Raw genomic sequence first — 25,946 nt, 5'->3', positions numbered from 1 at the left:
TTATGGGACTCGTGCCGTCTCAAGCACAAACTATCCTCCCTTATTTCCCCTCTAACTCCCCTCTGGAGCAACCCACATCCCCCCCAGGTGACCAGTCACAGCAATTTAAACTCCGGATACGTGCGGAGATACGTGTGGTCTCGGACCTGGTGGTCAACGGAACTTGGGCCTCTATGTCAGATCTTCATCACAAGTTTGAACCTTTCCAACCACTTTTCTTTGAGTACTTTCAGGTCCGACATTTCGCTATGTCCTTGCCTGCCTCTTATATTCTTCGGCCCCTCACACTCCTTAAACACTTGTGTTTGCATTCCCCACTCCCCAAAGGGATGGTGTTGAGGATTTATAATTGGCTAATAGAGATATCCTTTGATGACCCAGGTCAGAACGAATGGGAATGGGAGAGAGATCTGGGTCCCCCCCTAGTCTTGCTTGGAGGTGGTCAGGGAAGGGATTGCCAAGAGCTCAATATCCCCACTTATTAAAAAAAACTGCGTAAAAATTGTACTATACCACAGACATTGTCTAGAATGTTTCCCACCACTACCCCGAGCTGCTGGCGGGAATGTGACCAGAGAGGCACGTTGCTACATATATGCTATATATATGCCCCCATATAATCCCTTGCACTTATTAACGTATCTGAACAACAGATCACTGGTCGTTCCTTCTCTCTCACCATATCCCTGATGAGAGCACCCCTTCCAACAAGCTGATCTCTCACATACTGGCTGCTGCCAAATCCCTAATAGCTAAACATTGGATAGATCCTAATCCCCCCTCTATGCAGGAGTTACGGAACTACATCTGACATATCGCAAGCATGGAGTATTACATGCTACCTTCACGATAAATCTTACAACTATGACAAGGTTTAGGCCCTGTGGTATCTTTATGAAAGCCATAGCTGTTTACCCCCTTTGGCTCTTTCGTCCTCTAATGGTACATAGACTCTGGGCCATCTCTGGATCCTCCATGCTGGATGTCAGTGCGCCATGGGTAAGAGACCCGTATATGTTGCTGTCTTTTTTTATTTTTTTTATTTCATAGGTCGTTAATCTCTGTAAATGTTGCTTATAATTTACTTCGTAATAGGTATGGTGATATATGTGCCTTTCCTTCGCCCCAACCCCCCCTCCTCTGTTCCCCCTCTATAACCAGAACCAGAAATGAGACACGGTCCAGGTCAGAGGTAGATCAAAGTGGGTGGGAGGGAGAGTATTTTGATATGAGATTTGAGATCTATGCAGGGGTAGTGTTGTTGAAGGCTTTGTAGGAAAGGGTGTGGCTGGATCATATAGAAATAATTTATGGTAGAAGTGTATTTAAATTATTTGCGCAGTGAGCTAATTTAAATAATTGCAAATGTACCGATTTTGATACTGTGTCATATTTGTGTAGAAATGTAGTGAATTCTGATGTAACAGCCATTTGTTAGAGGAAGTCTGTTTTGCTGATAGCAAGAAATGCTAAGTAGGTCTTTTCATGTGAACTGACAATCATCTGCTTTGACCTGAAGGCCCAGCAGGTGGTCATTACCTGTGTGCATGTCTTGTTAGAGAGACATGAAGCCTCCTAACAATATAGACAGCACATTTGAGGAAATCAGGTTGGTGGGAAAGGTAAACTGTGTTAGATGCAAGATTAGATTATATCCTGATGATAAATTAGTGAATGTGATTTTTCAGTCTTTGCAGAGCCATCTAGGATCAGGAAGCATTGTCACCCCCTGCTAACAGTTGTGTCAGAATCTGCATAAAAAGGAGCTCTGTTTGATCATGTATTATTCAATCTGTGTTTATTGGAAGATCGCTAGTACCACAAACCGGTTGTTGTCCGGGTGTTCTGAGTTTGGGACCCAGCAATCCAGTACCAGCGAGAGTTACCCAGAAGAAAGCGGTTTCAGGTGCACGCGTAGGAGACTAGTCACATCCCATCACAGATTTCGGCAATTTGAATTTGACTCTGAAGGACACAGGGAGCCAGTGTAGGGATATGCAAAGTGGTGCAGCAGATGTGGAGCGGTAAGAGAGGAAGATCAGTTTTGCAGCAGCATTTAGGATGGATTGAAATGTGGATATATGGGTGTCAGGAATGCCAGATAGCAGGAGGTTGCAATAGTCAAGACGGAAGATGATGAGAGAATGGACAAATTTTTGGTAGCATGTTGAGTAAGAAAAGGGTGTATTCTGGCAATGTTTTTAAGGTGGAGTCGACAGGACTGGGAAAGAGTCTGGATGCAAGATATAAAGCGGGGGCGGAGTCAAGTGTGACACCAAGACAGCGGGCTTAGGAGACCGAGGAAATTGTGGCGTTATTGGCAGTGAGGGAGATTTGAGGGAAGCAGTGATTCTGGCAGGAGGGAAACTAATAAACTCTGTTTTGGACATGTTGAGCTTTAGGTAGCATTGGGATATCCATGTGCAGTTGGTTACACAAGATAGTACAGAATGGGAGAGGTCAGGGGAAGAGATATAGATTTGGGTGTCATCAGCGTAGAGGTGATATTGGAGGCCGAATGAGTGAATTAGTGCCCCAAGAGAAGCGGTGTACAATGAACAAAGTAAACGGCCAAGAAAAGTACCTTGTGGGACCCACACAGATAGTGGGAGTGGAGGGGAGGGGAAGATGTGCCAGAGGTAGAAACACTAAAAGGATAGGTAGGAAGTGAACCAGGAAAGAACTGTGTCACGAAGGCCAATGGTGTGAAGGGTGTGTAGTAGAAGAGAGTGATCAACAGTGTCAAAAGCAGCAGAGAGGTCAAGGAGAATGAGTAAAGAGAAATGACCCTTAGATTTTGCAGCAAGTAGATCATTGATCACTTTTGTGAGAGCAGTTTCAGTGGAATGTTGGGGGCGGAAGCCTGATAGCAGAGAGTCGAGAATGGAATGAGAGGAGAGACAAGCGTTTGTACACTAAATGCTAAAGTAGTTTGAAAGCAAAGGTGAAGAGAGAAATAGGCCGGTAGTTGGAGAGAGAGGCTGGATCAAGAGATGGTTTCCTTAGAATTGGTGAGATGAGAGAGCATGTTTAATGGAGGATGGAAATGTGCCAGTGGAGAGAGCCAAACTGAAAAGGTGAGAAAGAGGTGGGCATGCAATGGAGTAGAGGGAGTGGAGAAGTTGGGAGGGAATAGGTTTTTAGGGGGCAGGTTGTAGGATGAGATGAGTGCAGAGACTTCACCTTCAGTTCCTGGAGAGAATGAATTAAGAGTGGATTGGCGAGTGTAGGTGATGGTGGGTAGAGTGAGTGGAATTTGGCATGATGAAATATCTTGTCGAATAGTGTCGATTTTGTCTTTTAAATAGGTGGCAAAATCATGGGCTGTGAGGGAGGAAAGGGGAGGAGGTGCAGGTGGGCAGAGAAATGAGTTGAAGGTGACAAAGAAGCAATGTGGGTTAGAGATTTGAAGAATGTTTGGCAATTAAAAGGGCAGTGCTCTGAGTGTTTTGTTATAGAAAGAGGCAGCCTGATTAGGACAGGACAATGCAGTCATTGGAGAAAATATTTGTTTTAGTGAAAATGAGAAGTGGATTGGGTTATCAGTACTTAGGTTTTGTTGTGTACGTGTGTATTTGGGTGCAGGGGGAAGGGCATGAGGTAAGGTGAGGCTGATAGAAAGGAGGTTGTGGTTGGAGAGTGGGAAGGCTAAATTGGAGAAACTAAAGATGGAGCAGTAGTGGGAGAACCCAAGGTCAAGGGAGTGCCCATCACAGTGGGTGGGAGATGAGGTCCACTGGGGGAGACCAAAGGAGGAAGTGAAAGAAATTTAGTGGCAGAAGTGATTTTTATATATGTTATTTGTTTATTTAACAACTGTTTTGACGTCTATAACATGCACCCTTATTTCTATATGTGCTGCTAATCACTTACATGTGAGCTGGGAGCAACCCAGATGATGGAGAGAAACAAGCCAGTGCAGCTGATAAGAACATAGCACTGATTCCACGAGGCACTTGCCGAAACAAATACCCCAAGGATTATTACGGAACTATCGAACATCGGGCACACAACCAGATGTTTCTGAAGGCAGTTAATCTCATGTTAATTAGACCTTTTCATCTTCGTGTCCAACACATCTCTTAGCCTGAAGGCACAGGGGGGGTTTCATATGTCTCTGGTACAGGATGCAGGAAATCACAGCAAGTTTTGGGAACTCACAGATTGGCTTTTGAAAGTTAAATTGTGTTAGATGCAAGATCAGATTATATCCTGAGATCTGATGGAGTATTTCAGACGTCTTGGAGCCATCTAGGACCAGGAGGCGGTATTACGCCCTGCTGTGGTGTGTCAGAATGTGTATATAAATAGTCCTGTAAGTCCATGTACTATATCATTATACCATCTGTACTTCTGGAAGGATCGCTACTACCACTGAAAATAATTTTTGTTGTGGCACTGGATTTTATTTGTTAATTTTTGTATAGCAAGGACTGTTTCCACAAACCATATTAGGTCTAACCTAATTTTTGTATTTGTTTAGGTATTTCTATTCTATTATCTGAATGTTACTGATGTGCCCACCCATCAGGACATGATACAGCATACAGAAACAAAAGAGAAAAGGGAACTGACTTGATTGGGTGCACTACAGACTGGCATATGTAACTGTCTTTATTAGGACACTTGAGCTAATAAACATCACTTGCTTCAAGATCCTGCTTTGACAACTTCTTCCTGCTGTAATTCATGTGACCTACAGATAAGACTCAAATATAATCCGTTCTCCGACTGTTCTGAGTTTGGGACCCAGCATCCAGTACCAACACTCTGCCCGCTACTGGAAGCTCTGGCCAGTGTGAAAGTCAGGGGGAAACATCCACAGAAACCCTGATCTGAAGGAAGAGGTCAGAGGCACAAGCCCATGTGTACCAGCAAGGGGGTACACTAACAGCGAGAGTTACCCAGAAGGACGTGATTCTGGATGCCACTAAGGAGTCCAGTGGAGGCAGCAGCTTAAGCCCCTCCTACTGTGGTTAGAGGGCGCAATTAGGATAAAGAAAAGGGGACAGTGGCAAGGCAAGCACAACCAGTCAGCAGCAACGCAACAGACAGGGCGGCAGAGGTGGTCCATCCTGTAACAATAATTTCTGTTGGTCGAATTAGAGGTAGATCACCCCTTGATCAGATACTCTCACTGATCTAATAGACAGACGTTGCATGAGCACGTCCTATATCCACAAGCTGTGTACAAACTTTGTACTGGTACCATCTATCTATATTTTAATATAATATATATATATTATATTAAAATATAGATAGATGGTACCAGTATAGGTGTGTGTGTATGTATATATATATATATATATATATATATATATATATATATATATATATACATATATATATATACACACACACACCTATACTCGTCTGTTGTATATATTTGATGGCATTTATAATTTAATATCTCACACTGTACACATACAACAATGAATTAATACACATAATGATGACATCTTCTATATAAACAGACAGGACTGTGATTAAGTCTCCTCTTACCCAGTGATGTGAGGGGCTGGTTCTCCATCATCACGTCCTTGTACAGATCCTTGTGTGCTCCTATATATACTCCCCCTCCTGCATGGAGAAATAGACAGTGACATCATCCACCTTATAGGACCCTGACACACACAATGGCCATCACCCAGACACATTCCCTGGTGTTACTGTATAATGTCCCATTCCCAGCAGTCACCTCTCCAGTCAGCAGCTGAGTGATCTTGTTGGTCAGTTCCAGGATCTTCTGGTCATTGTCTCTCTCATGTATCAGTGAGTGAGGTGGAGGCACCGTGATGGGGCTCTGGGTCCTGCTCAATCCTCCTGACACACAGGGATGGCTGCTGGGTGTCTCACACTCACCGGATGTCCGACTCACTACAGTGTAACCAACCTATGTATTGAGAGACATTATTATCTCTATGTACAAACTTCACTGGACAGAAAAATGAACAGATTATAACAGCAGCGCGTTGGCACAGACGCTAGAATCGCTGCCTCACAGGACTGGTCCATGGTTTCAATTTAAATCAGGGGGTAAATGTATGAATCTCCGGATTCTTCATCTCCAGCGTGTTCAGCCTCTTCAGTAAAGGGAAGTTTCCCTTTACAATGCAGCGCCGCTTTAAATTTAAGCGCTGAAGAGACTGAACACACCGGAGATGAAGAATCCGGAGATTCATACATTTACCCCCAGGTGTGTATATGATCTTCCTGTGTTTGCTTCCACCCACTGTCCAAAACTTGTAGGTTTACTGGCCTTGGTGTGTCTGCGTGTGGTAGAGAATTTGTCCAAGGTGAGAAGGACTGATGTGAACCATTAAATACTTTCTGCACAGCACTGTGTAATATTGTGGCATTATATAAATGATAATAAATTAAAAAGAAATTTCACTGTGATATTCCCAGAACCATTCACTCCCCTAGTCATGTTCTATAGATAAATAAATAAATGTTATGTCATTATGACATTCCCATATCTGCTCACCTTTTATCAAGCCATCTCTAATCCTGACTCTCATCATAACTCCCACAATACACAGTTTACATGTCATGTACTTCTACTCCCTATATGCCATCACTTGTGGAGTCATTAGTATGGCTACAGCTACCTGCCTTATTCCTCTTCGTATCACACTATACTAATCACTCTACATATCAGTGTGTGCTGGGAGTTATTACTCCTCATATATCACTGTACAGTCCCCTCTCCTCTATATAATAATAATAATCCCCCATATCAGTGTGTGCTGGGAGTTATTACTCCCATATATCACTGTACAGACCCCTCTCCTCTATATAATAATAATAATCCCCCATATCAGTGTGTGCAGGGAGTTATTACTCCCATATATCACTGTACAGACCCCTCTCCTCTATATAATAATAATACTCCCCCATATCAGTGTGTGCTGGGAGTTATTACTCCCCATATATCACTGTACAGTCCCCTCTCCTCTATATAATAATAATAATCCCCCATATCAGTGTGTGCTGGGAGTTATTACTCCCCATATATCACTGTACAGACACCTCTCCTCTATATAATAATAATAATCCCCCATATCAGTGTGTGCTGGGAGTTATTACTCCCCATATATCACTGTACAGTCCCCTCTCCTCTATACAATAATAATAATCCCCCATATCAGTGTGTGGTGGGAGTTATTACTCCCAATATATCACTGTACAGACCCCTCTCCTCTATATAATAATAATAATAATAATAATAATCCCCCATATCAGTGTGTGCTGGGAGTTATTACTCCCATTATATCACTGTACAGACCCCTCTCCTCTATATAATAATAATAATCCCCATATCAGTGTGTGCTGGGAGTTATTACTCCCATATATCACTTTACAGACCCCTCTCCTCTATATAATAATAATAATCCCCCATATCAGTGTGTGCTGGGAGTTATTACTCCCCATATATCAATGTACAGTCCCCTCTCCTCTATATAATAATAATCCCCCATATCAGTGTGTGCTGGGAGTTATTACTCCCATATATCACTGTACAGTCCCCTCTCCTCTATATAATAATAATAATCCCCCATATCAGTGTGTGCTGGGAGTTATTACTCCCATTATATCACTGTACAGACCCCTCTCCTCTATATAATAATAATAATCCCCATATCAGTGTGTGCTGGGAGTTATTACTCCCATATATCACTTTACAGACCCCTCTCCTCTATATAATAATAATAATCCCCCATATCAGTGTGTGCTGGGAGTTATTACTCCCCATATATCAATGTACAGTCCCCTCTCCTCTATATAATAATAATCCCCCATATCAGTGTGTGCTGGGAGTTATTACTCCCATATATCACTGTACAGTCCCCTCTCCTCTATATAATAATAATAATCCCCCATATCAGTGTGTGCTGGGAGTTATTACCCCCATATATCACTGTACAAACCCCTCTCCTCTATATAATAATAATAATCCCCCATATCAGTGTGTGCTGGGAGTTATTACTCCCCATATATCACTGTACAGTCCCCTTTCCTCTATATAATAATAATAATCCCCATATCAGTGTGTGCTGGGAGTTATTACTCCCATATATCACTGCACAGACCCCTCTATATATAATAATAATAATCCCCCATATCAGGGTGTGCTGGGAGTTATTACTCCCATATATCACTGTACAGTCCCCTCTCCTCTATATAATAATAATAATCCCCCATATCAGTGTGTGCTGGGAGTTATTACTCCCCATATATCACTGTACAGTCCCCTCTCCTCTATATAATAATAATAATAATCCCCATATCAGTGTGTGCTGGGAGTTATTACTCCCATATATCACTGTACAGTCCCCTCTCCTCTATATAATAATAATAATCCCCCATATCAGTGTGTGCTGGGAGTTATTACTCCCCATATATCACTGTACAGACCCCTCCCCTCTATATAATAATAATAATAATAATCCCCCATATCAGTGTGTGCTGGGAGTTATTACTCCCATATATCACTGTACAGTCTCCTCTCCTCTATATAATAATAATAATCCCCCATATCAGTGTGTGCTGGGAGTTATTACTCCCCTATATCACTGTACAGACCCCTCCCCTCTATATAATAATAATAATAATAATAATAATCCCCCATATCACTGTGTGCTGGGAGTTATTACTCCCCATATATCACTGTACAGACCCCTCTCCTCTATATAATAATAATAATCTCCCATATCAGTGTGTGCTGGGAGTTATTACTCCCATATATCACTGTACAGTCTCCTCTCCTCTATATAATAATAATAATAATCCCCCATATCAGTGTGTGCTGGGAGTTATTACTCCCATATATCACTATACAGTCCCCTCTCCTCTATATAATAATAATAATCCCCATATCAGTGTGTGCTGGGAGTTATTACTAACCATATATCACTGTACAGTCTCCTCTCCTGTATATAATAATAATAATCCCCCATATCAGTGTGTGCTGGGAGTTATTACTCCCCATATATCACTGTACAGACCCCTCTCCTCTATATAATAATAATAATACCCCATATCAGTGTGTACTGGGAGTTATTACTCCCCATATATCACTGTACAGTCCCCTCTCCTCTATATAATAATCCCCCATATCAGTGTGTGCTGGGAGTTATTACTCCCCATATATCACTGTACAGTCCCCTCTCCTCTATATAATAATAATAATCCCCCATATCAGTGTGTGCTGGGAGTTATTACCCCCATATATCACTGTACAAACCCCTCTCCTCTATATAATAATAATAATCCCCCATATCAGTGTGTGCTGGGAGTTATTACCCCCATATATCACTGTACAAACCCCTCTCCTCTATATAATAATAATAATCCCCCATATCAGTGTGTGCTGGGAGTTATTACTCCCCATATATCACTGTACAGTCCCCTTTCCTCTATATAATAATAATAATCCCCATATCAGTGTGTGCTGGGAGTTATTACTCCCATATATCACTGCACAGACCCCTCTATATATAATAATAATAATCCCCCATATCAGGGTGTGCTGGGAGTTATTACTCCCATATATCACTGTACAGTCCCCTCTCCTCTATATAATAATAATAATCCCCCATATCAGTGTGTGCTGGGAGTTATTACTCCCCATATATCACTGTACAGTCCCCTCTCCTCTATATAATAATAATAATAATCCCCATATCAGTGTGTGCTGGGAGTTATTACTCCCATATATCACTGTACAGTCCCCTCTCCTCTATATAATAATAATAATCCCCCATATCAGTGTGTGCTGGGAGTTATTACTCCCCATATATCACTGTACAGACCCCTCCCCTCTATATAATAATAATAATAATCCCCCATATCAGTGTGTGCTGGGAGTTATTACTCCCATATATCACTGTACAGTCTCCTCTCCTCTATATAATAATAATAATCCCCCATATCAGTGTGTGCTGGGAGTTATTACTCCCCTATATCACTGTACAGACCCCTCCCCTCTATATAATAATAATAATAATAATAATAATCCCCCATATCACTGTGTGCTGGGAGTTATTACTCCCCATATATCACTGTACAGACCCCTCTCCTCTATATAATAATAATAATCTCCCATATCAGTGTGTGCTGGGAGTTATTACTCCCATATATCACTGTACAGTCTCCTCTCCTCTATATAATAATAATAATAATCCCCCATATCAGTGTGTGCTGGGAGTTATTACTCCCATATATCACTGTACAGTCCCCTCTCCTCTATATAATAATAATAATCCCCATATCAGTGTGTGCTGGGAGTTATTACTAACCATATATCACTGTACAGTCTCCTCTCCTGTATATAATAATAATAATCCCCCATATCAGTGTGTGCTGGGAGTTATTACTCCCCATATATCACTGTACAGACCCCTCTCCTCTATATAATAATAATAATAATAATAATAATCCCCCATATCAGTGTGTGCTGGGAGTTATTAGTCCCCATATATCACTGTACAGACCCCTCTCCTCTATATAATAATAATAATAATAATCCATCATATCAGTGTGTGCTGGGAGTTATTACTCCCCATATATCACTGTACAGACCCCTCTCCTCTATATAATAATAATAATCCCCCATATCAGTGTGTGCTGGGAGTTATTAGTCCCCATATATCACTGTACAGACCCCTCTCCTCTATATAATAATAATAATAATAATAATCCCCCATATCAGTGTGTGCTGGGAGTTATTACTCCCATATATCACTGTACAGTCCCCTCTCCTCTATATAATAATAATCCCCCATATCAGTGTGTGCTGGGAATTATTACTCCCATATATCACTGTACAGACCCCTCTCCTCTATATAATAATAATAATAATAATCCCCCATATCAGTGTGTGCTGGGAGTTATTACTCCCATATATCACTGTACAGACGCCTGTCCTCTATATAATAATAATAATCCCCCATATCAGTGTGTGCTGGGAGTTATTACTCCCCATATATCACTGTACAGTCCCCTCTCCTCTATATAATAATAATAATCCCCCATATCAGTGTGTGCTGGGAGTTATTACTCCCATATATCACTGTACAGACCCCTCCCCTCTATATAATAATAATAATCCCCCATATCAGTGTGTGCTGGGAGTTATGACTCCCATATATCACTGTACAGACCCCTCTCCTCTATATAATAATAATAATCCCCCATATCAGTGTGTGCTGGGAGTTATTACTCTCCATATATCACTGTACAGACCCCTCTCCTCTATATAATAATAATAATCCCCATATCAGTGTGTGCTGGGAGTTATTATTCCCCATATATCACTGTACAGACCCCTCTCCTCTATATAATAATAATAATCCCCATATCAGTGTATGCTGGGAGTTATTACACCCCATATATCACTGTACAGTCCCCTCTCCTCTATATAATAATAATAATCCCCCATATCAGTGTGTGCTGGGAGTTATTACTGCCATATATCACTGTACAGACCCCTCTCCTCTATATAATAATAATAATCCCCATATCAGTGTGTGCTGGGAGTTATTACTCCCCATATATCACTGTACAGACCCCTCTCCTCTATATAATAATAATAATCCCCCATATCAGTGTGTGCTGGGAGTTATTACTCCCCATATATCACTGTACAGTCCCCTCTCCTCTATATAATAATAATAATAATCCCCCATATCAGTGTGTGCTGGGAGTTATTACTCCCATATATCACTGTACAGTCTCCTCTCCTCTATATAATAATAATAATAATCCCCCATATCAGTGTGTGCTGGGAGTTATTACTCCCATATATCACTGTACAGTCCCCTCTCCTCTATATAATAATAATAATCCCCATATCAGTGTGTGCTGGGAGTTATTACTAACCATATATCACTGTACAGTCTCCTCTCCTGTATATAATAATAATAATCCCCCATATCAGTGTGTGCTGGGAGTTATTACTCCCCATATATCACTGTACAGACCCCTCTCCTCTATATAATAATAATAATAATAATAATAATCCCCCATATCAGTGTGTGCTGGGAGTTATTAGTCCCCATATATCACTGTACAGACCCCTCTCCTCTATATAATAATAATAATAATAATCCATCATATCAGTGTGTGCTGGGAGTTATTACTCCCCATATATCACTGTACAGACCCCTCTCCTCTATATAATAATAATAATAATAATCCCCCATATCAGTGTGTGCTGGGAGTTATTAGTCCCCATATATCACTGTACAGACCCCTCTCCTCTATATAATAATAATAATAATAATAATCCCCCATATCAGTGTGTGCTGGGAGTTATTACTCCCATATATCACTGTACAGTCCCCTCTCCTCTATATAATAATAATCCCCCATATCAGTGTGTGCTGGGAATTATTACTCCCATATATCACTGTACAGACCCCTCTCCTCTATATAATAATAATAATAATAATCCCCCATATCAGTGTGTGCTGGGAGTTATTACTCCCATATATCACTGTACAGACGCCTGTCCTCTATATAATAATAATAATCCCCCATATCAGTGTGTGCTGGGAGTTATTACTCCCCATATATCACTGTACAGTCCCCTCTCCTCTATATAATAATAATAATCCCCCATATCAGTGTGTGCTGGGAGTTATTACTCCCATATATCACTGTACAGACCCCTCCCCTCTATATAATAATAATAATCCCCCATATCAGTGTGTGCTGGGAGTTATGACTCCCATATATCACTGTACAGACCCCTCTCCTCTATATAATAATAATAATCCCCCATATCAGTGTGTGCTGGGAGTTATTACTCTCCATATATCACTGTACAGACCCCTCTCCTCTATATAATAATAATAATCCCCATATCAGTGTGTGCTGGGAGTTATTATTCCCCATATATCACTGTACAGACCCCTCTCCTCTATATAATAATAATAATCCCCATATCAGTGTATGCTGGGAGTTATTACACCCCATATATCACTGTACAGTCCCCTCTCCTCTATATAATAATAATAATCCCCCATATCAGTGTGTGCTGGGAGTTATTACTGCCATATATCACTGTACAGACCCCTCTCCTCTATATAATAATAATAATCCCCATATCAGTGTGTGCTGGGAGTTATTACTCCCCATATATCACTGTACAGACCCCTCCCCTCTATATAATAATAATAATCCCCCATATCAGTGTGTGCTGGGAGTTATTACTCCCCATATATCACTGTACAGACCCCTCTCCTCTATATAATAATAATAATCCCCCATATCAGTGTGTGCTGGGAGTTATTACTCCCCATATATCACTGTACAGACCCCTCTCCTCTATATAATAATAATAATCCCCCATATCAGTGTGTGCTGGGAGTTATTACTCCCCATATATCACTGTACAGTCCCCTCTCCTCTATATAATAATAATAATAATCCCCCATATCAGTGTGTGCTGGGAGTTATTACTCCCATATATCACTGTACAGTCCCCTCTCCTCTATATAATAATAATAATCCCCCATATCAGTGTGTGCTGGGAGTTATTACTCCCATATATCACTGTACAGACCCCTCTCCTCTATATAATAATAATAATCCCCCATATCAGTGTGTGCTGGGAGTTATTACTCCCATATATCACTGTACAGACCCCTCTCCTCTATATAATAATAATAATCCCCCATATCAGTGTGTGCTGGGAGTTATTACTCCCCATATATCACTGTACAGTCCCCTCTCCTCTATATAATAATAATAATAATCCCCCATATCAGTGTGTGCTGGGAGTTATTACTCCCATATATCACTGTACAGTCCCCTCTCCTCTATATAATAATAATAATAATCCCCCATATCAGTGTGTGCTGGGAGTTATTACTCCCATATATCACTGTACAGACCCCTCTCCTCTATATAATAATAATAATCCCCCATATCAGTGTGTGCTGGGAGTTATTACTCCCCATATATCACTGTACAGTCCCCTCTCCTCTATATAATAATAATAATAATAATAATCCCCCATATCAGTGTGTGCTGGGAGTTATTACTCCCATATATCACTGTACAGTCCCCTCTCCTCTATATAATAATAATAATCCCCCATATCAGTGTGTGCTGGGAGTTATTACTCCCATATATCACTGTACAGTCCCCTCTCCTCTATATAATAATAATAATCCCCATATCAGTGTGTGCTGGGAGTTATTACTCCCCATATATCACTGTACAGTCCCCTCTCCTCTATATAATAATAATAATCCCCCATATCAGTGTGTGCTGGGAGTTATTACTCCCATATATCACTGTACAGACCCCTCTCCTCTATATAATAATAATAATCCCCCATATCAGTGTGTGCTGGGAGTTATTACTCCCCATATATCACTGTACAGACCCCTCTCCTCTATATAATAATAATAATCCCCCATATCAGTGTGTGCTGGGAGTCATTACTCCCCATATATCACTGTACAGTCCCCTCTCCTCTATATAATAATAATAATAATAATAATAATCCCCCATATCAGTGTGTGCTGGGAGTTATTACTCCCATATATCACTGTACAGCCCCCTCTCCTCTATATAATAATAATAATAATCCCCCATATCAGTGTATGCTGGGAGTTATTACACCCCATATATCACTGTACAGTCCCCTCTCCTCTATATAATAATAATAATCCCCCATATCAGTGTGTGCTGGGAGTTATTACTGCCATATATCACTGTACAGACCCCTCTCCTCTATATAATAATAATAATCCCCATATCAGTGTGTGCTGGGAGTTATTACTCCCCATATATCACTGTACAGACCCCTCCCCTCTATATAATAATAATAATCCCCCATATCAGTGTGTGCTGGGAGTTATTACTCCCCATATATCACTGTACAGACCCCTCTCCTCTATATAATAATAATAATCCCCCATATCAGTGTGTGCTGGGAGTTATTACTCCCCATATATCACTGTACAGACCCCTCTCCTCTATATAATAATAATAATCCCCCATATCAGTGTGTGCTGGGAGTTATTACTCCCCATATATCACTGTACAGTCCCCTCTCCTCTATATAATAATAATAATCCCCCATATCAGTGTGTGCTGGGAGTTATTACTCCCATATATCACTGTACAGACCCCTCTCCTCTATATAATAATAATAATCCCCCATATCAGTGTGTGCTGGGAGTTATTACTCCCATATATCACTGTACAGACCCCTCTCCTCTATATAATAATAATAATCCCCCATATCAGTGTGTGCTGGGAGTTATTACTCCCCATATATCACTGTACAGTCCCCTCTCCTCTATATAATAATAATAATAATCCCCCATATCAGTGTGTGCTGGGAGTTATTACTCCCATATATCACTGTACAGTCCCCTCTCCTCTATATAATAATAATAATCCCCCATATCAGTGTGTGCTGGGAGTTATTACTCCCATATATCACTGTACAGACCCCTCTCCTCTATATAATAATAATAATCCCCCATATCAGTGTGTGCTGGGAGTTATTACTCCCCATATATCACTGTACAGTCCCCTCTCCTCTATATAATAATAATAATAATAATCCCCCATATCAGTGTGTGCTGGGAGTTATTACTCCCATATATCACTGTACAGTCCCCTCTCCTCTATATAATAATAATAATCCCCATATCAGTGTGTGCTGGGAGTTATTACTCCCCATATATCACTGTACAGTCCCCTGTCCTCTATATAATAATAATAATCCCCCATATCAGTGTGTGCTGGGAGTTATTACTCCCATATATCACTGTACAGACCCCTCTCCTCTATATAATAATAATAATCCCCCATATCAGTGTGTGCTGGGAGTTATTACTCCCCATATATCACTGTACAGTCCCCTCTCCTCTATATAATAATAATAATAATCCCCCATATCAGTGTGTGCTGGGAGTTATTACTCCCATATATCACTGTACAGTCCCCTCTCCTCTATATAATAATAATAATCCCCATATCAGTGTGTGCTGGAGTTATTACTCCCCATATATCACTGTACAGTCCCCTCTCCTCTATATAATAATAATAATCCCCCATATCAGTGTGTGCTGGGAGTTATTACTCCCATATATCACTGTACAGACCCCTCTCCTCTATATAATAATAATAATCCCCCATATCAGTGTGTGCTGGGAGTTATTACTCCCCATATATCACTGTACAGACCCCTCTCCTCTATATAATAATAATAATCCCCATATCAGTGTGTGCTGGGAGTTATTACTCCCATATATCACTGTACAGTCCCCCTCTCCTCTATATAATAATAATAATAATAATAATCCCCCATATCAGTGTGTGCTGGGAGTTATTACTCCCATATATCACTGTACAGTCCCCTCTCCTCTATATAATAATAATAATCCCCCATATCAGTGTGTGCTAGGAGTTATTACTCCCATATATCACTGTACAGACCCCTCCCCTCTATATAATAATAATCCCCCATATCAGTGTGTGCTGGGAGTTATTACTCCCATATATCACTGTACAGTCCCCTCTCCTCTATATAATAATAATAATCCCCCATATCAGTGTGTGCTGGGAGTTATTACTCCCCATATATCACTGTACAGTCCCCTCTCCTCTATATAATAATAATAATCCCCCATATCAGTGTGTGCTGGGAGTTATTACTCCCCATATATCACTGTACAGACCCCTCTCCTCTATATAATAATAATAATGCCCATATCAGTGTGTGCTGGGAGTTATTACTCCCATATATCACTGTACAGTCCCCTCTCCTCTATATAATAATAATCCCCCATATCAGTGTGTGCTGGGAGTTATTACTCCCCATATATCACTGTACAGTCCCCTCTCCTCTATATAATAATAATAATCCCCCATATCAGTGTGTGCTGGGAGTTATTACTCCCCATATATCACTGTACAGACCCCTCTCCTCTATATAATAATGCCCATATCAGTGTGTGCTGGGAGTTATTACTCCCATATATCACTGTACAGTCCCCTCTCCTCTATATAATAATAATAATCCCCCATATCAGTGTGTGCTGGGAGTTATTACTCCCCATATATCACTGTACAGTCCCCTCTCCTCTATATAATAATAATAATCCCCATATCAGTGTGTGCTGGGAGTTATTACTCCCCATATATCACTGTACAGACCCCTCTCCTCTATATAATAATAATAATCCCCCATATCAGTGTGTGCTGGGAGTTATTACTCCCATATATCACTGTACAGTCCCCTCTCCTCTATATAATAATAATAATCCCCATATCAGTGTGTGCTGGGAGTTATTACTCCCCATATATCACTGTACAGACCCCTCTCCTCTATATAATAATAATAATCCCCCATATCAGTGTGTGCTGGGAGTTATTACTCCCATATATCACTGTACAGTCCCCTCTCCTCTATATAATAATAATAATCCCCATATCAGTGTGTGCTGGGAGTTATTACTCCCCATATATCACTGTACAGACCCCTCTCCTCTATATAATAATAATAATCCCCCATATCAGTGTGTGCTGGGAGTTATTACTCCCCATATATCACTGTACAGTCCCCTCTCCTCTATATAATAATAATAATCCCCCATATCAGTGTGTGCAGGGAGTTATTACTCCCCATATATCACTGTACAGACCCCTCTCCTCTATATAATAATAATAATCCCCCATATCAGTGTGTGCTGGGAGTTATTACTCCCCATATATCACTGTACAGTCCCCTCTCCTCTATATAATAATAATAATCCCCCATATCAGTGTGTGCTGGGAGTTATTACTCCCATATATCACTGTACAGACCCCTCTCCTCTATATAATAATAATAATAATTCCCCATATCAGTGTGTGCTGGGAGTTATTACTCCCCATATATCACTGTACAGTCCCCTCTCCTCTATATAATAATAATAATCCCCATATCAGTGTGTGCTGGGAGTTATTACTCCCCATATATCACTGTACAGACCCCTCTCCTCTATATAATAATAATAATCCCCCATATCAGTGTGTGCTGGGAGTTATTACTCCCATATATCACTGTACAGTCCCCTCTCCTCTATATAATAATAATAATCCCCATATCAGTGTGTGCTGGGAGTTATTACTCCCCATATATCACTGTACAGTCCCCTCTCCTCTATATAATAATAATAATCCCCATATCAGTGTGTGCTGGGAGTTATTACTCCCATATATCACTGTACAGACCCCTCTCCTCTATATAATAATAATCCCCCATATCAGTGTGTGCTGGGAGTTATTACTCCCATATATCACTGTACAGACCCCTCTCCTCTATATAATAATAATAATCCCCCATATCAGTGTGTGCTGGGAGTTATTACTCCCATATATCACTGTACAGTCCCCTCTCCTCTATATAATAATAATAATCCCCCATATCAGTGTGTGCTGGGAGTTATTACTCCCATATATCACTGTACAGTCCCCTCTCCTCTATATAATAATAATAATCCCCCATATCAGTGTGTGCTGGGAGTTATTACTCCCATATATCACTGTACAGTCCCCTCTCCTCTATATAATAATAATAATCCCCATATCAGTGTGTGCTGGGAGTTATTACTCCCATATATCACTGTACAGACCCGTCTCCTCTATATAATAACAATATAATAATACATTACCTCGGTCTTTACATAACATAAAATGGCAGCTGAAGGTTCTGTGACCACGCCCCGTCTGCAGCGTCACTTGATATTAGCGGAGGGGGATGAGATAGGATGCAACACTTATGGTGTTTCCGGGAGACTACATAAAGATGGCCGTCGCTTTTCTACGTTGAAGACAGATGTACTCTCTATAGAGATATAATGCTTATACTCTGGTGTTTGGCCAGATATCTGTAGTTACTCTGCCTTCCATGATCATCCGGGTCTTACATTGAGCGGTATTGTGACCACCGGGTGATGATGCTGCAGCCATGTTGGATCAGGGCACTGGAAATAATAGTGAAAGTGTCATTATTTCCAAGATTAATTAACGTTTCTAACACAAATGAGAGAAGCTGCGTGGTATTCCTCTTTATATGTATTATGTGTTATATGTCATAGTATAACATGGTGCATATATATGTTCTATGCATTACCTTGTAAGACACATTATAGATTGTAGGACATATATTTATATATCTGCACTATACAGTATCTCACCATATTTGCCAACTGGCCTAGCTCCTCACACACTGCTCTCCTCCATAATTAAAATGGTGCATAATATAAAGGGTACAACTGTATATATACAATATATATATAAATATATATATTATTTTTTTTTGGGGGGGGGGGAGTCAGCCCCTCTCCTCATAAGTGCTGCAATCTTTGAAGATGACTCAAGAAGGTGTTAATGGTGACACCATGAGTATACTTGTTACACAGGCTACGGTGTTACCTACAAGAGATGTCTTCTTTCACTTCTGCTTGTAACTACTTTCATTGTGAATTCCATTCTCTTACATCTTCCATACCGCTACTTCTAAACTACCACTTTGAACACTGTTTGTATTATAGATATATATGGGACAGGATGGACCTCCTATGCCACCCTGTCTGTTGTGTTGCTGGGACCGGCTGGGCTTGTCTTGCTCCTTTATCCCAAATGCACCACTCGTGTCACAATAGGAGGAGCCTTCGGCCCCACTAGGCTCCTACACCGGTGTCTAAAACCTCGTCCTTCTGGGTAACTCCCGCTGCTAGTGTACCCCCTTGTTGGTACACCTGGGCTGGTACCCCTGACTTCTTCCTTTAGATCAGGGAAGCTGTGGATGGTTCCCCCTGGCCTCTCACACTGGTCAGAGCTGCAGGTAGCGGGCAGAGCGTTGGTACTGGATGCTGGGTCCCAACCTCAGAACAGCTGGATACGGATTAGATTGGTCTAATCTGTAGGTCACAGGAATTACAGCAGGTAAGTAGTCGTCAAAGCAGGGTCTTGATGGAGTGATGTTTATTAGCTCAAGTGTCCTAATAAGGACAGTTAGAAAAACTAGTTTGAGGTACTAGTGATATCCAGAAGTTACAGATGGTATAATGATACATGGTAAAATAGTGCTCGTTTTTATACAGTTTTGGACACAGCCTGGCAGGGGGTAAACCAGGCCCCAAGAAGTCTGAAATATTTAATTCAAAGATTAACATCAGGATGTGAGATCTATAAACTTGGATATTACATGCAATCCTTAACAAAATATACACTAAACTGTGATTTCCTACATCACGTGCTGCTAACATTGTTCAGACAGGTTCTAAGACACAGGACAAAAGGTCTCACAGGAAAGGAAGGTAACGTTCCCCCCCCGCTGTGTTTTCAGGCTAAACCAGTGTTGGCCACTTAACATGAAAGAGGTCTAAGTATCCTTAATGAGCATTTCCTCTAGAAACGTTACAATACCAAATCGTGACATACTGTCTGAGTAGTTACAAACCAAATTTGCGTATTGTATTAGGAATCAGTACATTTGCAATGATATATATTGGCGCCTACGCCATTAATTGTAATACATTTGTACAATAAAATATTTCTATGTTATCCAGTCACAATATATATTTATATATACAGTGAAGCTGTCACTCACCGGACTGTGAGTGCTACTTCTCGTGTGTTTAGGAACCGTGGCCGTCCACCATCCTGAGGGTCTGCGCATGTGCAGCCCTTTCAAACCTTCAGTATCTGTTCCTTTTAGTTAATTGGCTGATCAGGCAACACTCCCTATTTAAAGCACCTGTGGTCAATACCTCGTTGCCTGATCTTGGAGTCTCATTCCCCATGAGCCTCTGAAGGTGTTCCTGTGTTTCCTCGTGTGTTCAGCTCCTGCTGATTCCTGTTGTTCGTTTGTGGTTTCCAAACCACTTCAACTCTCCCGTGTTCATCGTGACTGCACCAGCTGATTCCTATCCGCTGCCTCCGTGCTTCTACAGTATCCTGCTCACTTCAACTCTCCCGTGTTCATCGTGACTGCACCAGCTGATTCCTGTCCGCTGCCTCCGTGTATCTACAGTATCCTGCTCACTTCAACTCTCCCGTGTTCATCGTGACTGCACCAGCTGATTCCTATCCGCTGCCTCCGTGCTTCTACAGTATCCTGCTCACTTCAACTCTCCTGTGTTCATCGTGTCTGCAGCCAGCTGATTCCTGTTCGCTGTCTCCGTGCTTCTACAGTGTTCCTGCTTATGTCAACTCGCCTGTCTGCATCGGGTCAGCGTTCCTCTGCTTTCATCTCAGCCACTGGTTACCAGACCGCCTCATCTCTCCCGTGTTCTCCAGGTGTCCAGTTCCATATACTACTGCTTCCTGAGTATTGCCTAATCCTTGCTGGTCTTCCTACCGTGTGCTGCACCTACTTGGTTACCGATTCCACCTTCCAGTGGTCTCTCCTCCTGCCGGCCTTCAGCCGTTCAGGTATCCCTGCACGTCTCTCTGACAGCCTGCTCTCCTGAACCGCGGTATGCATACTTCTCATTGACTGTGCTTGTGTATTGCATATCTAGCTGGACTGAGTTGTTCTCCTCCGGAGTTCCCTATCCACTGAGACTATTGCTATCATTTGACTGTGTTTCCTATTTGCCTGGATAGTTCTTGTGACTTTGTATATTTGTGCAGTGCTGCTCAGTTATCATTATATTGTGCATATCATCATGGGATCAAGTTCTGTGTGTCCGTGTATACGCTGCATTGCATTCATCTCCTCGTGCTCCTCCTCACATGTATATTTCAGTGGTACAACTTGCTAGATGCAGACCACTGTCTCCTGTTTCCTGTGACACCAGTTTCTAGTATCCTCTCACATAGCAGGGGTACAACTTGCTAACGCAGACCACTGACTCCCCTTATACCTTCAGCTGGATTCCATTCCTTCACCTAGACAGCGGTACAACTTGCTATACGCAGACCGCTGACTACCCTCACGTTTCCTTGTCCATCCAGTTCCTCGTGTACAGTTATCTACCTATTATCAGTGCTGCTAGTCATAGACTTTCCTCGAGCATTCTCTTACCATCTGCTGTCTCCTGTTCCGTGGTCACCCCGCTACCAGAGTACCATATTACCAACTATACTGCTCTGGTAAGTCCATCATCTGGTGATACCTGGGTAAAGACTCCTAGGGCTAGATTTACTATCAGGCGTGTTTGTAAACCCGCCGAATTTCGGTGGGTTTGGCGGCGGTTTAGCCATCGCCGGATTTACTAAGGCTAAACCCACCGTCCAAACGGCCAAAAATGATGTTTCCAAACCCGCCTCTGTATACATCGCCATGACGGTTTCAACAATGTTCAACATACAAACAGCCGGATTTACTATTAGGGGGTTTATAAAGCCGCCGGAAAACCGCCATTCAATAGACCAAAATGAAAGCGCTGCTTGTGAGCGGCGAGATTGCTCAAACAGTGTGCTGTTTCTGATATTTGGGCAATCAGAACAGAAGGAAAAGGGCCATTTCATGTACAAAGTTTTTTACTTTGGGATTGTATATGTTAAAAGGCCAGTGTCTTGTAATTGCAGTGTTGTTTTGGTTTCTTTTTCTCTTGTGTCTTCCCACCATGCAATTTATTTACTGATTTAGTAGAGGTGTGTTATAGCGTACCTTTGTACTTTGGTAAACTAGGTTCAGGTTACTAGAATAATCGGGTTGTGTGGCTATGTATGCACCTGAAAAGGGGTCTGATATTATCCTGGCTGGCTGTTTGATACATAATCTAGCAATACATCAACTTACCCCACCGATTATTGCAGTAGACAGTGAAGAAGAAGGGGTCCGTGTCACATGGTGATGTGCAGAGCACAGAGGGCGGAAGGGAGATTAGAGACCGTCTAATTGCACACTACTTTACGTGTAAGTACATAGTATGAAAAACATTTTTTGCTCAAAAATGTGTTTTATGTGAGTGCAATTTTAGTATTTTCTTTTAAAAATTTTGTAAATTGGAACCTTTAAAAACAGGATAGTGTGTACTCCTCATGTGGTAAATATGAACATCCCTGGAATGTGACAGTCAGAGGTCAATGTTTAAGTGAAATTAGTGCATAGTTGTTAAAAAATCAGTATACTCTTGTTTAATGTGCAGAAAAGAAAGACTGACACAATAGAAATTTAACTGCATTTATTGCAGAACACAATAAATAATAACGTATAATGGTTATAGAAACTTGACAAAACATTAATCAATAACAAACATTGTGCTAGCGATGCCTTTTTGCAGGCATATCGCTATGCTTGGTGCCACTCTCTCCCCTCCCTCGCCCACCCCTGGTGCGAGCACCTCTCCTTGAAAGGAGTGCTATATGTTGATCTGGTCGGCGTACTAGCAGTACTGGTGGAGGCCGATGAAAAAGGGGCCGGCAAGCGGGCAATCAGTTCCTGCTGGAGTTGGCCTGCCAGCCGGATAACATTGGCATTCCCCTCACGAACGGAGGAATGCATGGCGTCCACAGACCCAGACATTTGGGCCAGCTGCACATTTGTCTGCTCTAAAGCGCTCGCCAGCCGGTTTATTGCAGCAGGGATTTGGCTAGTGGAGCGGTGTATTCGCCTCAACTGGGCCGCAATTTGTGACATGTGCCCAGTTTGCCTGTCCATGAACAATGTCTGTTGCTGCTGGAATGCGCCAATAGACAGCGCCATTTCTCTGGCTGGGTCCATAGTTTCAGGTGCAGGTTGGTGGTGTGATGGTTCAGCAGGGCCAGGTGAAACTTCCTGGAGGCCAGACACAGGGGCATCCACTGTTACCAGGGTGATGGTCGTTAGATCCTCTGGCTCAGGGGACATTTCCAGGGACTCCGCCTGAGGTGCCTGGTATGAAGAGGGCCCTGTGTATGAAAAATGATGGTAAGTATATAGTATATAATATGTTTGTATATTGCATTCTGAACACTGGATAGGAAAGAATATTCTTTAGCAACTACAGATTCTTTCACAATGTTTGCATTCCTGATTTCTAGTCCTATGCTACCTGCTTACGGATGCACTTATTATCCTTTTAATACCCATTATCCTTTGGACTGTGTAGTACATGCTGGGTTATTTTGACTAAACTGCATGCTATAAAAAGTGGAGATGTTGCCTTTAGCAACCAATCAGATTTTAGCTGTCATTTTGTTGAATGCAATAAATAAAGTAAAGGTATATTCTGATGGGTTTCTATAGGCAACATATCAGTTTAGTAAAATGTAGCCCTAACTTCTCATTGCAAACAATAAAAAGGGAAAAAAAAAAACATTGACCGCAACATTTGCACAGAAAATCAAGTAACTCCATTATTTCTCTCCTAAACAGAAATCACGCACCTGCTTGCTCGTCTGTGCCCGAATCTCACGCTGAAGGTGGAGGTGTAGGTCTGGCACTGGGACTGAACTGCGGTCCTGGCGATTCTGGATGTATTAGAAAAAGCATACAATGTATTTCCAGAAAAAAACAATTTCCAAATATACTGTTTATTGCACAAATGTGTTTGCAATTTTTTATTTTTTTTTTCTATGAGGAAAAAAAAACCTTTACAAACTATTAGAGGCAAAAATACACTTTGAAAAACAAAAACAAAAAAAATAATTTAAGAAAAAAACGTTTGCAAAGAGAAAAGCAGTTTTAAAAAGAGAAAAGCAGTTAAAATACTGTTAGGGTAAAAAAAACAAATAACTCACCAACTACTTGGCCAAAAGAGGGCGAATCGGTGTCCTGGACATTTATGCCCTCTACAATTTCAGCCGGCATTATCTGGCGCAGCTCCTCCTCGTACATGGTGTACTCCATACGAAGTGGGGGGCCACCACCCGTGCGCCTTGTCGACCTCCTTTCCTGGGCCATCTTCTCTTTAAGCCTCCTCTTAATATCAGAGAAGCGCTTGCGGCAGTGCGCCACTGTCCGCTTCAGTGGGCCCACCGCGTTCACGGCCTCACAGACTCTCCCCCACAGTTGGTGACGCCGCCTTAGAGGAGTCCGGGCTGCCAGGTTCCCTAGGATGACCTCGTAGCAGGGAATAATGTTGTGCACCAACACACAATTCTCATCATGTGAGAAGCGCACATTCCTCCCTGTCTTGGTCTTCCTGCCCTGTCCTGTCTCCTCAAACTCTCCCTCTCCCTCCTCTGACCCCTCAACCTCCATCTCCCTCTCCTCAGCCTGTTCTCCCCTCCTATCTGGACATTTTTACCCAGAAGACAGAAAAACACAAAACACTGAAGGACTTACAAACACAAAGAACAAACTACACTACCTACAGACACACTCTCCACACAGTCACACACAAGTAACACAGACAAAGGACAAGTCAAATACAAAAAATACAAGACAGAAAATAAATGAGAAGATAAATGTACAAAACAGGAAAAAACCACAGGACTACTCACACTTCAATCAGATATCGCTCCACCAATCCACCAAACTCCAACTCTCACCAACTCTCAGCAAACCACTATCCTCAAAACTCCTCTCACAAAACTCCTCTAAACCCTATCAGAGAAAAAAGTGTCAGGCCAGTGGTTTATATAGGGCTTGTGATGTCAAATCTCCTGACTTTGAAAATAGCCAATAGTAACAGGCCAAGAGACAGGTATAATTTTCAAAAAAACCGCCTTTACACAAAAGCGCCGTCATTTAAAGCAAAAGCGCCATGTTCTATTCAAAGCCGCCGGCGGCTTTGAGCATTACATCCCGTCGTGACATCGCCGGCGGCTTCAAATTGAAGCTGATATGTGCCCATTAGTAAATCCGGCTGTTTGCAATGCAAACACTCCGGAAAACCGCTGCGATGCATGGCGGCTTGAAGCCGCCATGCAACACGCCTGATAGTAAATCTAGCCCCTAGTGCCCGTGACAGAAGCTTTGAAGAGTTATGATAAAGCCCTGCTTTATATATGTATGATTAAGAAATATAACTGTAATGGATTGCGTGAATCCT

General features: G+C 41.6%; 2 protein-coding genes across 15 annotated transcripts in view; both read right to left on the bottom strand.

Annotated features, from left to right (window-relative positions):
* Positions 1 to 18,756, bottom strand: part of LOC142160114 (uncharacterized) — a 53,625-nt gene extending 34,869 nt beyond the window's left edge. For all 3 annotated transcript variants that reach the window (XR_012693055.1, XR_012693056.1, XM_075215074.1), the window contains exons 1-3: positions 18,687 to 18,756; positions 5,699 to 5,893; positions 5,503 to 5,580 (exon numbers count right to left, since the gene is read on the bottom strand). Coding sequence is in view for 1 of the 3 variants with exons in the window: in XM_075215074.1 (XP_075071175.1) it covers positions 5,503 to 5,533 (31 nt within the window). In the remaining 2 variants the exon portion in view is untranslated. The remainder of the gene's footprint in view (positions 1 to 5,502; positions 5,581 to 5,698; positions 5,894 to 18,686) is intronic.
* Positions 1 to 25,946, bottom strand: part of LOC142160072 (uncharacterized) — a 1,559,230-nt gene that overhangs the window by 1,235,812 nt on the left and 297,472 nt on the right. The gene's annotated exons all lie outside the window — the stretch shown is intronic.

This window comes from Mixophyes fleayi, chromosome 6 (assembly GCF_038048845.1).
Source record: "Mixophyes fleayi isolate aMixFle1 chromosome 6, aMixFle1.hap1, whole genome shotgun sequence".
Taxonomy (NCBI): Eukaryota; Metazoa; Chordata; class Amphibia; order Anura; family Limnodynastidae; genus Mixophyes; species Mixophyes fleayi.
The sequence above is the reverse complement of the archived record's forward strand: the minus strand, read 5'-3'. Positions and strand labels throughout refer to the sequence as shown.